This window comes from Podarcis tiliguerta, assembly GCF_965153285.1.
Source record: "Podarcis tiliguerta genome assembly, chromosome: 16".
In the NCBI taxonomy this organism is placed as follows: domain Eukaryota; kingdom Metazoa; phylum Chordata; class Lepidosauria; order Squamata; family Lacertidae; genus Podarcis; species Podarcis tiliguerta.
Genome location: NC_139549.1, coordinates 18,373,170 through 18,386,703, shown reverse-complemented (window position 1 = coordinate 18,386,703; position 13,534 = coordinate 18,373,170). Strand labels below are relative to the sequence as shown.

At 42.6% G+C, this 13,534-nt stretch overlaps 1 protein-coding gene across 1 annotated transcript; it reads left to right on the top strand.

Moving 5' to 3' along the window:
• Nucleotides 1–859: 859 nt before the first annotated feature.
• On the top strand, nucleotides 860–13,117 carry LOC310666480 (arylacetamide deacetylase-like 4). The gene is made up of 4 exons (XM_083417388.1): nucleotides 860–1,171; nucleotides 5,282–5,498; nucleotides 10,469–10,532; nucleotides 11,684–13,117. Exons 1-4 carry the CDS (start codon nucleotides 995–997, stop codon nucleotides 12,456–12,458), a joined length of 1,233 nt encoding a protein of 410 aa, XP_083273514.1. The 5' UTR covers nucleotides 860–994; the 3' UTR covers nucleotides 12,459–13,117.
• The last annotated feature ends 417 nt before the right edge of the window (nucleotides 13,118–13,534 follow it).

The window sequence follows — 13,534 nt, the reverse complement described above, 5'->3', positions numbered from 1 at the left end:
ATCATCATCATCATCATCTTTTTCTTTACCTCTATAACTTCCAGCATTGAGAGCCAAAGTGGTTCCCCTGTAATAAATGCTTCTATTTATCCCATATTCTATACAATTCCCCCCTAATTATATGATTTATAAATCCTTTATGTACTTTCACCTTTTCATACCATAATGAAGCGTGCCAACCAAAAATATTATCATGGCCTTCTAAGTGTAGAATATGTGAATTCTCTAATGTTATCCATTCCTTCAACCAAGAAAGTCAGGATGCTTCCATTTTGTATCATTGCAGCAAATGACCAATGCGTCCAAAAGCAGAGGAAGCTTTTATAAATAAATGAGTGAACTAAATCCCATTGTATTTCGACTCCCCTCTGACTCTTTGTATCAGTTCAGCAAGAGGCCATCAATGGGTCCAACAGTAGAGGAAGCAGAGGAAGCTTTTATAAATAAATAAATGGACTTTATAAATGAAAAGTGGAGTTATATGAGCAATAGACTGGATGGGATTGGCTCCCATTGGTCAGCCTGCACAGCGCTAAACCTCTTTCCTCACCACACTGTTCTGGAAAGTTGCAGTGACCCTCCTGTTGGGAGGATGCCATTGCAGTGTCATGCGAGCCAGCCCCACCTGCATTGATGTGCCACCCCTTGTAATTATCCCTGATAAACTCCTCAGGGAGGGAAGAGGCACAATGATTTTGTGTGGGAGGGCAGGCAAACTCCTATGGACGACTTCCCTTGGGAAGAGAAGATAGGCAAATTCACACCCACCAATGCGTATCCACACCCTGTGTGAGGAACAACAGTGTCTTTCAGGAATCCAGGATAGCTGCAATGTCTTACTGGATTATTAAACTATTTCTTTTCTTCTCAACTGAGAATTATATGGGTTGGCCTAGGCTGTTTTTTTCCACATGGCATAGATTGTTCTCCTATAAAAGCCACCAGCATTGGCCAAGGCGAGGTCCTTGTCTCTGTGCCTCTGAGTTTAAGGGAAATGGCGTTTGGTGAAACTCTGTGGATGCTGATATTATATACAACTATTTTCATTCATTTCTTGCTGTTAGTGTGGGGAGTTTCTTATCGTCTTACCAGGACCCACCTGCCTCGAGGACTGTCCTATCGCCTAATAATACTGCTTCACGATTTCTCAGTGGGATATGGATTGGCACTAGTAAGTTTATTTTACATATATCATGGGGATGAAGACACCTCTATAAAAGGGGCTGCAACCCTTTAGAGTCAATAAAATAATTTAGAATAATTCTTTTAAAAAATGCTCATTAATTTGAAAATATTGAAACCAATCTGATACCCATTCTTGAATTTCTTCTAACTTTTTCATTTTACATGCATTACCAGAAAAACACGGTAAGTACCCCAATTCTCTTGAATGTTTAATTTCATTAGTGCACTGGCTTCAATAGGAGATAATCATAAAAGTGATTTCCGTTCAAGTAAATTTTGATATCTAGTCAAAAAATTTTTTATCTCCCGCCCTCTGCTGCCCACTACTTTCTTTCTCTTATAAAAGAAAATCACCAAGCTGCTTTATTGCTTCCAGTACCTTAACCACATTTTTCATCAGGTTTTCCATGAACAATACCACATCATCCGCAAATGCCCTCAGTTTGTAAGTTTGAAGACTCACTTGGAGGCTTCGTATATCATTTTCTCTAATATCCCCACACAACACTTCTAAAACCAAAATAAACAATAATGGTGAAAGTAGACAACCTTCTCTTGTTTCCTTGCCAATAATGCATTTTTCTTACAAAATTCTGTTTACTGTTTGCAAATCGCTCTGTATATAATGTATTTATTCCTCTCACAAATTTCTCCCTGAACCCCATTTTATCTAGTAATTCCCACCCCCAACTCCAAGAAGCATTACACTGGGTAACAAAGTTTTACTTTTTGAATGTTGTCTAGATTTCTACAACTGATTTAGGGTATTTTTGCACTGCTGAATCAGGAAATGGCATCCGTTTCTCTCCATCAGGTCAGGTTTACTGTAAACTGAATGGTGGGCATTGATAAAGGTAAGTACACGTAAATTGCATGTTGCTTCACCATTTTTCAAACTTCAGGGCTTGAACTTCCGTTTCTTGGAACTCCTGGAATGCTCAGCGGCAGGGAGGTCTCTCTTCAGAGTCCAATAGTAGTCAGCCATCATGACTGCGTCCCAGCGACCCTGATACCTGGTCTCCATCTCTTTCATGTCCTGATGGAATCTCTCCCCCTGCTGGTCACTCATTGAACCCAGTTTCTGAAGAAATCGGTCCATATGTGAAAATAGGTAGTGCATCCTGACACTCATGTTGCAGCCCAGGTTTCTGAAAGCAGTCAGCATGTTGTTCACAAGTTCTGTGTAGTTTCTGGCCTTACTGTTGCCAAGAAAGTTCTTCACTACCAGAACAAATGCCTTCCACGCTTCCAGTTCCACTTCGTTCATTGACTTTCCGAACTCTGGATCTCTGATGAGCTGATGGATCTGAGGACCGTCAAAGATGCCAGCTTTCAACTTCTCCATGGTCAATCCTGGAAAAGCCTGGCACAAGTAAGTGAAGCAGTCACCATCCTTGTCCAGAGCCTTGGTGAACTGCTTGATTAAGCCAACCTTGATGTGCAGTGGTGGGAAGAGTATTCTGTCTCTGTCCACCAGAGGGTCATTGATGACGTTCCCTTTTTTGCAAAGCACCAATTCCTCCCGCACAGGCCAGTCCTTCTTCGTGTAATGCTGAGCACGGTCCCTACTATCCCACATGCACAGAAAACATGGGTACCCTGGTGAAGCCAGACTGTTGTCCCAACAAAAAGTTCACCATCTTCAGGTCAACACAAATAAACCACTTATGCTGATCATAACCAATTTTCTCCAGCACATACTTCACCGCTTCATAGTTCTCCTTCAGTGTACTCGAGTGAGCCAGGGGTATAGAGGCAAACTGGTTGCCGTTGTGTAGCAGAACACGTTTCAGTGATCGCTTGCTGCTGTCAATGAACAGTCTCCAATCTTTGGGTTCGTACTGTGGCACTCCAAGCTTGAGCAGAAGCTGTGCAATATCTGCACAGTACACCAAGTCCTTCTCTTCCGAGAAAAAACGGAGGTACTCTTGATGCCTGTTGCGGAAGAAGCTGATGTGAGCACTGTCAGAGAGGAGGATTTTTTCCTTCAATCAGGATGCCAACAGTTCAGCAGAGTCCTTTGACAAGCTGAGGTCGCAAACTAGATCATTCAACTCCTTTTGGGGAAATGGATGTGGAGCATCATCTTCAAGAACCACTTCTTCTTCATGTCCTTCAACACTCTTCGTCACTAATGTAAGGAAGTTCTCCGAAGATAGGCACTGGAATTTCATCACAATGAGCTACAGGACGACGTGCTGATTGAAGATCAGGATACTTGAGGCTGCTCCGGTTCTTTCTGTTGATCCCAGCCGCACCAATTTATGGAAGATTTCGAGGTTTTATGACTTCAAACTGATCCCTTTTCAACATAATCACCCAGAACTATCGGACCTGAATACTTCTTGTCATTAAAATAATCATTTCCAATCAAAACAATTATTCGACATGGCATTTCACCCCCACCAACTTCTTCTAAAATGCTCCACACAAGCGGACATGTGAACAAAAAGGTAAAAAAACTACATGTGGCCATAGCTCAAAAACTTGACCTGATTGAGCAAAACCAATGTGATTTTTGGATTCAGCGCATCAGATTCATCCTAAATCAACTGAAAAAACACAGACAACAAATTTGTTGTTGACCAGTGTGATGCTTCTTGGAGTTGGGGGTGGGAATTACTAGATAAAATGGGGTTCAGGGAGAAAATTGTGAGAGGAATAAATACATTATATACAGAGTGATTTGCAAACAGTAAACAGAATTTTATAAGAAAAATGCATTATTGGCAAGGAAACAAGAGAAGGTTGTCTACTTTCACCATTATTGTTTATTTTGGTTTTAGAAGTGTTGTGTGGGGATATTAGAGAAATTGATATACAAAGCCTCCAAGTGAGTCTTCAAACTTACAAACGGAGGGCATTTGCGGATGATGTGGTATTGTTCATGGAAAACCTGATGAAAAATGTGGTTAAGGTACTGGAAGCAATAAAGCAGCTTGGTGATTTTCTTTTATAAGAGAAAGAAAGTAGTGGGCAGCAGAGGGCGGGAGATAAAATCATTTCCAATCTAAACAATTATTCAACATGGCATTTTACCCCCACCAACTTCTAAAATGCTCCACACAAGCGTACATGTGAACAAAAACGTAAAAAAACGACATGTGGCCATAGCTCAAAAATTTGACCTGATTGAGCAAAACCAATGTGATTTTTGGGTTCAGCACATCAGATTCATCCTAAATCAACTAAAAAAACGCAGACAACAAATTTGTTGTTGACCAGTGAATTATCAAACTCTTTCTCTGCATCTAGAAAAACCATGGGTAATTGCTAATCATTTCTTTTTTCAAAATATTCAGTAGCATTTAATACAATTGCAACATTATCTTTTAACTGCCTCATCGGCAGAAATGCTGTCTGGTCTTCATGTATTAAGTTTCCTAACACTTGTTTGAGTCTTCTTGCTAATATTGCCGCAAACCATTTATAATTACAATTAAGCAAAGTAATAGGTCTATAATTATTGACTTGGGCTGGGTCATGATCTTGTTTTGCTATCAATGTGATATTGGCATACTCATAATAATACTAATTTTATTATTTGTATCCCGCCCATCTGGTTGGGTTTACCCAGCCACTCTGGGTGGCTTACAGCATATATAAGCATAATAAAACATCAAACATTAACAAACAGAATATATTATACAGACTAAAATAAACCTATAAATCAATATAAAATAATAATAATAATAACACCGAAATTAAAATAGCTGCCAATCCCAACAAAACATTTAACCAACCCCAACCCAACAAAAACAAAACAGGGGAACTAAAATTAAAGATTTTAAAACTTTTTAGCCAGTTGCCACATCCCAAGAGTTGTTCCAGCAATGCCCCTCTGGCCTCCCAGCATCCCCTTTTGGCTGTTCAAGGTGAGTCTGGGCCCTGCCCCCTAGGCCAAGGGGAAATGGGCCTTTCAGCAGGGAATGGTCTTCCAAGTATCAGGTATCTCACCCTGTGTCAAAGTACTGGTCATGATCATTTCTAAAGGCTGGATTAGACGGTCCCAAAATACTTTCTTAAGTATTAAAAAATTGCAAGTGGAAAAATATCTAATGCTAATTATGCATGCTAAATGTTTTGTTTTAAACAGGTAGGAATTCTGGAAAAAATGGGCATCTGCCATAGATATTCCATAATCCGGGCCATGTGCCTATTCATTCCGATAATGAAGGACTCCAAACTGATCATAAAGGACCTGGTTTTTGATGGGGTGCCTGTGAGGGTGTACTGGCCCAAGACATCACCTGCTGAGAACAGGAAAGGAATCATCTTTCTTCATGGAGGTGCTGCGGTGGCTGGAAGCATTCGTAAGTTCTGTGAAATGTGTTTGAAATGGTAGAACCTCTATTTACAACCGCCACCACTCGCAGACATTCTAAGTTGCGACCACGGCAAACCCGGAAGTAACTGGCGGGTTTGCTGCCGATCACACCCGCACAGAAGCGGGCAATTGTCGTCCGTGCCTGCACACAATGGCGTCTCTCCCAGCGACCCGTTTCGCCATAAGGACGGTGTGGCGATCACACAGGGCTTATCAGCTGTTGCTAAGCCGCTTATCAGCTGATCTAAGCCGCTTATCAGCTGGTCCACTAATCCCTTAATAGCCGCTAATCCCTTAATAGCCGCTAATAGCCCTTAAACTGTAGCACCCTGCTTGTGGTTAACGCTTAGCTGGAATGAAATATTCAACGCAGCAATAGAGAAATTAACATAATAATTTATTTGTCAGACAAATAAATGATTGGCACAGTGGTATATTTACCAAAAGCTCTGCACCACCCCAGCCCTGGTGGCCAGCACTTATATTCCCTCAGCCCAGCCTCCTTACTCCTCCTTTGGCTGCCTCTGTCCAATCAGCCTGGTTGAAATTCCTATTGGCTGTTTGCTAGAACCAATTATAAAAGATACACCCATTTCCTATTACCTTTTATGGGAGACAAAGAGCTATATTTCCTTCTATCATATATCTTACATTTGTCTTGACAAGGCATCTTAATTATCAGATCCCCTATGCCCTTTGCTCTTCTGCTCTTGGCTCTTCTGCCCTTGGCAACAGGGACAGATGGCTAAAACAGATGGCTCATGGTTTTAAATCTTGTCATATAAACAGAGGTCTTGGGTTCACCTTCTCACACACCATCAATGAAATAAGAATCTAACATAAGAATCTAACATTTCTTACTTTCTACATTCTTTGTATAGTTACATATATCACACATAGATTTTTAGAAGAAAAAAGAACTTAATAAAAAAGCAGTTTCTAAAGCAAACCCTTCAATTTACACCCCCCCACCAGCTGTTGTTGATATTAGCTCTTTGCCTTTTAACCTTCTCAGGATATCTTAAACCTTGGGAAGATATCCTGAGTTTGAGTAATTACCAACTCTAATTAATGTTTTTGCAGCTTGGATTGTATTCTGTAATCTGTATGACCTTTGTTCCCAGCTTTTGTTCCTTTTTACAACTTTGAAGTACTGCAACAAATCAATGAGGGGCCCTGTTCAGAAAAATAAATATCTGCCAAGGCTAAACATCTGAAGCAAGCATCTACAGATATATTTTTAAGCTTATTTAAAATACAGATCTTTGATCAGATGCCTCAAAACCGCTAATAGCGCTAATAGCGCTAATCTGCTAATGGGCTTGCTTCGCAAGACGAAAAAAACCGCAAGACGAAGAGACTCACGGAATGGATTCTTTTCGTCTTGCGAGGCACCACTGTACTTTTCCTGGAATTATGGCATCATCCCTGATTATATCCGGGTGGACTATGATGACTTGCGATCCCGTGTCCTTTAACCCGAGATATCTTTTTCCGTCTATCCAGATATACTCTCCAGCGTTCTTTAACAAGAGATTATCTTGTTGAATCACTTAACAGTGCAGGACTTTGGCCTCTACTACCTCAGCAGACTCAGGCCTAGTTGGCATGTCTGTTTCCTTGACAACCTGGCTAGTTGGGCTCTGCTCCACAGACTGGATACAATATGTCTGTTTCTGTGTGGTATGATAACTAGATGTTTCTTTTTCTGTTTTACAATCAAAACGTTTATGACCTAATTTCCCACATCTCCAGCATGAAATGCCTTTGGGTCCTGCATAACTTGTTTTATTTACTTTTCCCTTAGTAAACTCTGTATGGGTGTGTGCCTTCTCATGTGGGCTTCCCGATGAGGGGCTGCCTCTCTTATCGGTTTCTGAGGTAAACTTTCCTTTGGTTTGCTGAAAGATATTCTTGTTTGTTTCCCAATATCTCCCAACAGATTTTGGCCCATCAGATCCATGGTCTCTTCATTTATTTTATCGGCTAAACGCGCTGCTTCCTCTATTGTCTTGGGGTTTCTTTCTTTTATCAGGTACTTCAATTGGCCATTTATTGTGTCGTAAAATTGCTCCAACGCCATCACTTCTCTAATCTTAGGTACTGTGTCTGCATTCTCTTGCTCTAACCATCTTGTGAGGTAAGTTTTTATCTTTGCACCCATCTGCGCATAGGTTTCCTCCCTCACCTTTGTCACACTTCTAAATTTTTTCCTCAACTGCTCTGAGGTAATCCCAAAGCATGTGTATACTAACTGCTTGTACACCTCAAAATTTCGGGATTGTTCCTCAGTCATTTGAGCATATAATTCGGCTAGAGAACCGCTTATTCTAGCTCTCAAGATCATCATTTTATCTTCCTCTCTTACTTGAAAACCGTGACAGGCTCTCTCGAAGGCTACTAGAAATGCTTCTGGGCTATCCCTATCTCTAAATTCAGGAAAGCATTTTAAATCTATCTTCATTTGATTCTGCCCATCGGTGTTATTACTATTATTACTATTTTCTAATACCATTAGTTCCAACCGTCTCATCTCTAACTGAAACCGCTGCTGTTCCCTTTCCTGCTCAGCCCTCAATTTTTCTTTTTCCAATTCTTTCTCAAGCCTATTTTTATCAAGCTCTAATTTCAAGTTATATTCTTGTACTAATTTCCACTTTTCAAAATCCTCTGAAAACTGTGGAACTTCTACTTCAGGTGGGGTTTTAGTCATCTCTTCTATTCTGGTTTCTTCCCCCTGGGGATTCCCGTTCTCTTCTCCAGAACTTTCATGTTGGTTTTCTCTCACTGGGTGCTTAGTCTTCTTGGGTGGCATTATGGTTGAGTCAGTATTTTGCACTAATTAAATAAGAGACTTCACTCTCAGCACTGTTCCTCCCGCCTTGGCTTTCCAAGACCCCGGTCCCCAAAGTATAGTTTTATGTTTTTCCCTCTATCCTTTCAAGCTTACTTCCTCTGACCCTGAGCCTAAGCCTCCGCCAGAACAGTCTTTTGAGATCTCTTGCTCTTATTGTTATCTCGGCCAAACGGCAATCTGGGGTTTATCCTCAATCACACCCTCAGGCCAGGTAATCTCTTCACCGGTTTTACCATACCCCTCTCCAGGTGTATTGTTTCCCCTCACAGGCACTTAGACTTATCGAATCCCGCTGCTGTCGCCAATTTTGTGGCAGCAGGTTCGGTTGTTATCCCACCGCTGCACCACCAATTTTGTGGCGCCCACACAGGGCCCCCGGACGTTTCACGGTCTATTGACCCTGTGCCACCATTGCGGTTGCTTTCTTCGCTGCCACCACCTCGCTTCTCACGGGGACACACGGAGTCCAGACAGTTGTTAACATGAACAAATAATCAAGTTTATTTTTAAGAGCAGGAACAAGCATATGGTTGCAGTTTATTTTCCTCTTGTCAGTTTCCTAATCTTAGTTCCTACAACTTCAAATGGAATTATTCCCAACTATCTATCTAACTCCCTATCAATTCCTCTCACTCTCTCACAATACAACTCAACCAACCCACTGCTAATCCACCCTCTTCCTTCTCCCATACCCAAGCCTCAACTCCCAACTGACAAACCTCAACTCCCAACTCCCAGACCTCAACCATCAACTTCCAGACCTCAACTGACTTTTCAAAACCTTCCACTCTATCTTTTACTCCCCCCCTCGCATTCTCACTGGCCAATCAACTCACACTCATTTTAACCCTTTCCTTAACACATTCTAGGGGGCAAACGCCACAGATGGGCCTCCAGAACGGATTGTGGTCGCGGGTAGAGGTTCCACTGTATTGTTAGAAGACAATTTGTCATTGTAATTTAATGTAAAGATCCTGAAATGTTTGCCATGGATGGGGGTGGGGGTGATTTGTGCAGCCTATACATGGTTGTTGTTGTTTTCTACAATCAAGTAGCATATATATTTTATGAAATAATAATAATAATAATAATAATAATAATAATAATAATAATAATAATATATTTATACCCCACCCATCTGGCTGGGTTTCCTTAGCTACTCTGGACGGCTTCCAATAAAATATTAAAATACAATAGTCCTTCAGATATTAAAAGCTTCCCTAAACAGGCCTGCCTTCAGATGTCTTCTAAAAATCTGGTAGGTGTTTTTTCCCTTTGACATCTGGTGGGAGGGCATTCCAAAGGGTGGGCACTACTACAGAGAAGGCCGTCTGCCTGGTTCCCTGTAACTTCGCTTCTTGCAGTGAGGGAACTGCAAGAAGGCCCTCGGCGCTGGACCTCAGTGTTGGGGCAGAACTACAGGGGTGGAGACGCTCCTTCAGGTATACTGGACGGAGGCCGTTTAGGGCTTTAAAGGTCAACACCAACACTTTGAATTGTGCTTGGAAACGTACTGGGAGCCAATGTAGGTCTTTCAAGACTGGTGCTATGTGGTCTTGGTGGCTGCCGCATTCTGGATTAGTTGTAGTCTCCGGGTCACCTTGAAAGGTAGCCCCACGTAGAGCGCATTGCCGTAGTCCAAGCAGGAGATAACTAGAGCATGCACCACTCTGGTGAGACAGTTTGCGGGCAGGTAGGGTCTCAGCCTGCATTCCAGATGGAGCTGGTAAACAGTTGCCCTGGACGCAGAATTGACCTGTGCCTCCATGGACATTAAAAACAGACATTTATGACACAGCAATATTAGTCATATCCAGTTCTTTTTTTGTCTAGAAAGAGAGGTGCCAGTACTCACCATGAAATTGTTAAGGTAAGTGCCACACATTTATACAACAACAACAAAGAGGTGCCGGTCCTGCATACCCTTGTGTACCCCCTGGGGGGAAAAGCATTGGTCATATCTGTTAATTTCAACAGGTTTACTTTCAGTAGGACTAACTCACAGTGGATTCTAACGTGAACGACCAAGGAAATTTGTAATGGAGCGTAACAAATAATTGCTCACAGCAGGCAGTGTGTGATGTGTTTTTCCCCCCTAGGAACCTCTGAAATGATCTGCCGTGCCATTGCCCACCAAACTGACTCAGTGGTTATGTGTGCTGAGTAAGTATCTTCTTGCTTGTTGTAGCAGAAAAAAGAGTATTTCCCCTCAGTTTCTAACCCTTCCACATGAGCCCAGAAAAAAGCTGATTTTGCCAACATAGTGGATTTGCCAACCTTTAGAATGGGTGTTCACCTTTGTATTTTGATTTTTATGCCTTTGGACCCAATCCCTCTGGCTTTAATGATAAGAAGAGCTCTGCTGGATCAGGCCATTAAACTACTTTCACAGAAAACCACCACATCAACCCATAAAAAGCCATTAGGATTCTTCTCCTAAGGCAAAATGGCCCTGTGGTTGAGAGGGAAAGTGCAGCTGGAGTTAAGGTGAACTTCTCTTTGGCAAATAAGCTCAAGCTGTTCCCAACTGTCCCGTCAGCCACACTTACCATCCAATGAGAGCAGTGGTACATTGGGCAATGGCGGCCACCGAGAATGGGATGCCGAACTAGCATTATATTTGGGTGCAGAGCATCAGCCACAGGGGCTGAATGCTGCACTCTGGGCCTCTTCATTTCCCCTCTGACCCCAGACCCCACCCCTGCACCATTGCCCCTCTTTTGCACCATCCTTGAGTGACATCTGACTGGTGTGAATGTGTCTTGCTTGCTTGGTTGGTTGGAGGGTAGAGAAAGGTGTGTGGCTGTGTGTAGGAACCAACCTACTTGTCCAGCGGGAAAGTTCGCATTTGCTTTCCATTTTGCTCTCTGGTCCCACCCACAGCTGACATGTGGCCCCCAGGAAGGTTGCATAGAAAGGAATGTGACCCTAGGGGTGCCACCCTTGCAATATGCCATTGCAGGAAAATGCTGCAAAGTGTATGATGTGTTATGTACTGAAGTTCTCACCCTGGGCCAGCAGGGGGATACTGTAGATTGTTATGCAAATGAAGGGTCGAAAGTGACGTTCAGTGATTGGATAGTTTGTATGCAAATGAAGGATTGAAAGTGACGTTCAGTGATCGGCTAGTTACAGAAAATGGTTACTGTTGCATTCTAGTGGAGCTCTATATAAGCAGGCTGACCGAGCTCCTCAGTTCAGTTCTGTTCCAGCTTACAAATAAAGAGCTGCTTTAGAAGAATTGCTGTGTCGTCTGATATGTTCGCCCACGACTTAACATGATGAATGCTGATGACATCTTGCCTTCTCTTTAGGTATCGCTTAGCTCCTGAGCATCCGTATCCAGTCCCTGTACTGGACTGTTTAACTGCTGTAATATACTTTATGAAAAATGCAAAGGAATATGGAGTGGACGCCAGCCGCATTGCCATTGCTGGGGAGAGTAGTGGAGGCACTTTTACTGCAGCCATTTGCCAAGAACTGGTGACCAGAGAGGACCTCCCAAGAGTGCGAGCTCAGGTCCTCATTTACCCATTCCTCCAAGGAATTGACTTCAATTTGCCATCCTATCAGCAAAACCATTCAGTTCCTCCTATGTTCCGGAAAAGAACTGTCAAAGTTGGTTTGACATATCTCACTGGGAAGACAATGAATGTAGATGGAGTTCTGAAAGGCGCCCATGTCCCTCCTGATTTGAGAGAGAAATACCAAAAATGGATCAGTGCTGATAACATTCCAGAAGAATTTAAAGCTAGGGGCTATGTTCCTGTAGAACCTGCTCCATTTTCAGAAGAACTTTATGAACAAGTTAAAAGAGGTACTGAGACAATGTTTTGCCCCCTTGTAGCAGAGGATGACATAATCCGCCAGCTCCCAGAGGCTTTCATTCTAACCTGTGAATATGATGGATTCCGGGATGATGGGCTGTTGTACAAGAAGCGGCTAGAGGACAATGGTGTACCAGTGACATGGTATCATGTTCAAGATGGATACCACGGAATAATGGGCTTGGCTGGTTGGGGGCCACTTGCATTCCCGAACACACAGAAATGTTTGCAGAGTGTAATACAGTTCTTAAAAGGTTTATAGAAATGAATGACCTTGTAGGAGTGCGAATATCCAGAGTGTGGGGTCAGGTGGGACTACTATGAGGAATTATAAAATATGCATCAAGCCATTGTATCCACGATGAATGCATTGTGTTGACTGGGTTTAATTCATTGACAATAATTTCTGATCAAATCCCACAACCCTCTGCATCTCTGGCCATTTCCTCTACTGCCCATCTCTCTTGGTTGACAAGTCACTTACACAGCCCTGTTGCTTCGCCAGGCAGGCATCCTGGGTCATCAAAGACAGTGGGCAGTTTCTTTGATGTAGCTTTTCTGATGTTAATCTTAGGATGTTAATCTTATGGCCAGGAAACAGATCTCACCTGAAGGTTATAATGATCGCTGTCTTTCTGGCCATCCTCCTTATCACGTATATTGCTTGTTTATGACCTCAGGGGTTGCCAAATGTACTCCTTTGTAGTTCTGTTTTGTTTACCCCAGAAATATGTGTGCTTAATTAGTTTTGGTAGTTTAACTTTGTCCCCATATGGGGTTTGTTGAAATGCTCAGAGGAAATCTGATTGGTTCTTACGAACACTCTGTAAAAGTTCTTTTGTGAATAAAACGACCTGGGCCGAGGGGTGGAGGCACGCAGAGATTATTATACGCACCCTTCCCAGAGTCTTGCTAGTTCAAGCCTCTGTGTATTCTTATTAATCAGAGTTCAATCCTTCCTTTACTTTGAGAACACCTCAAGTGGTGCTCCAGGTGAGGCAAACCTAAAAGGGAACTGTGTGAGGCTTGGGGGGGGGGGGACCTCAGCGTGTGAGGCAAAGCTAAAAAGAAAACCTCAGCATTTGAGGCACAGCAAAAGGAAACCTCAGCGAAAGGAAACCCCCAGGATTGGATTCTCCTTGGAGCTAGCAACCTGCTATCCCTCTGTCGCGGTGGATCATCTCCTGCAAAACGATTCCTGGACTTAGGATCTCATTTGCTCGGAACGAGCCCCAAAGGTAAGGTCATGGGAAGCAAGCTTTCACATGTTCAGGAAAAGCATAGGAATAATTTATTATTTTTGCTAGCTCAGGAAGGGCATGATAAGCATTTAGCACC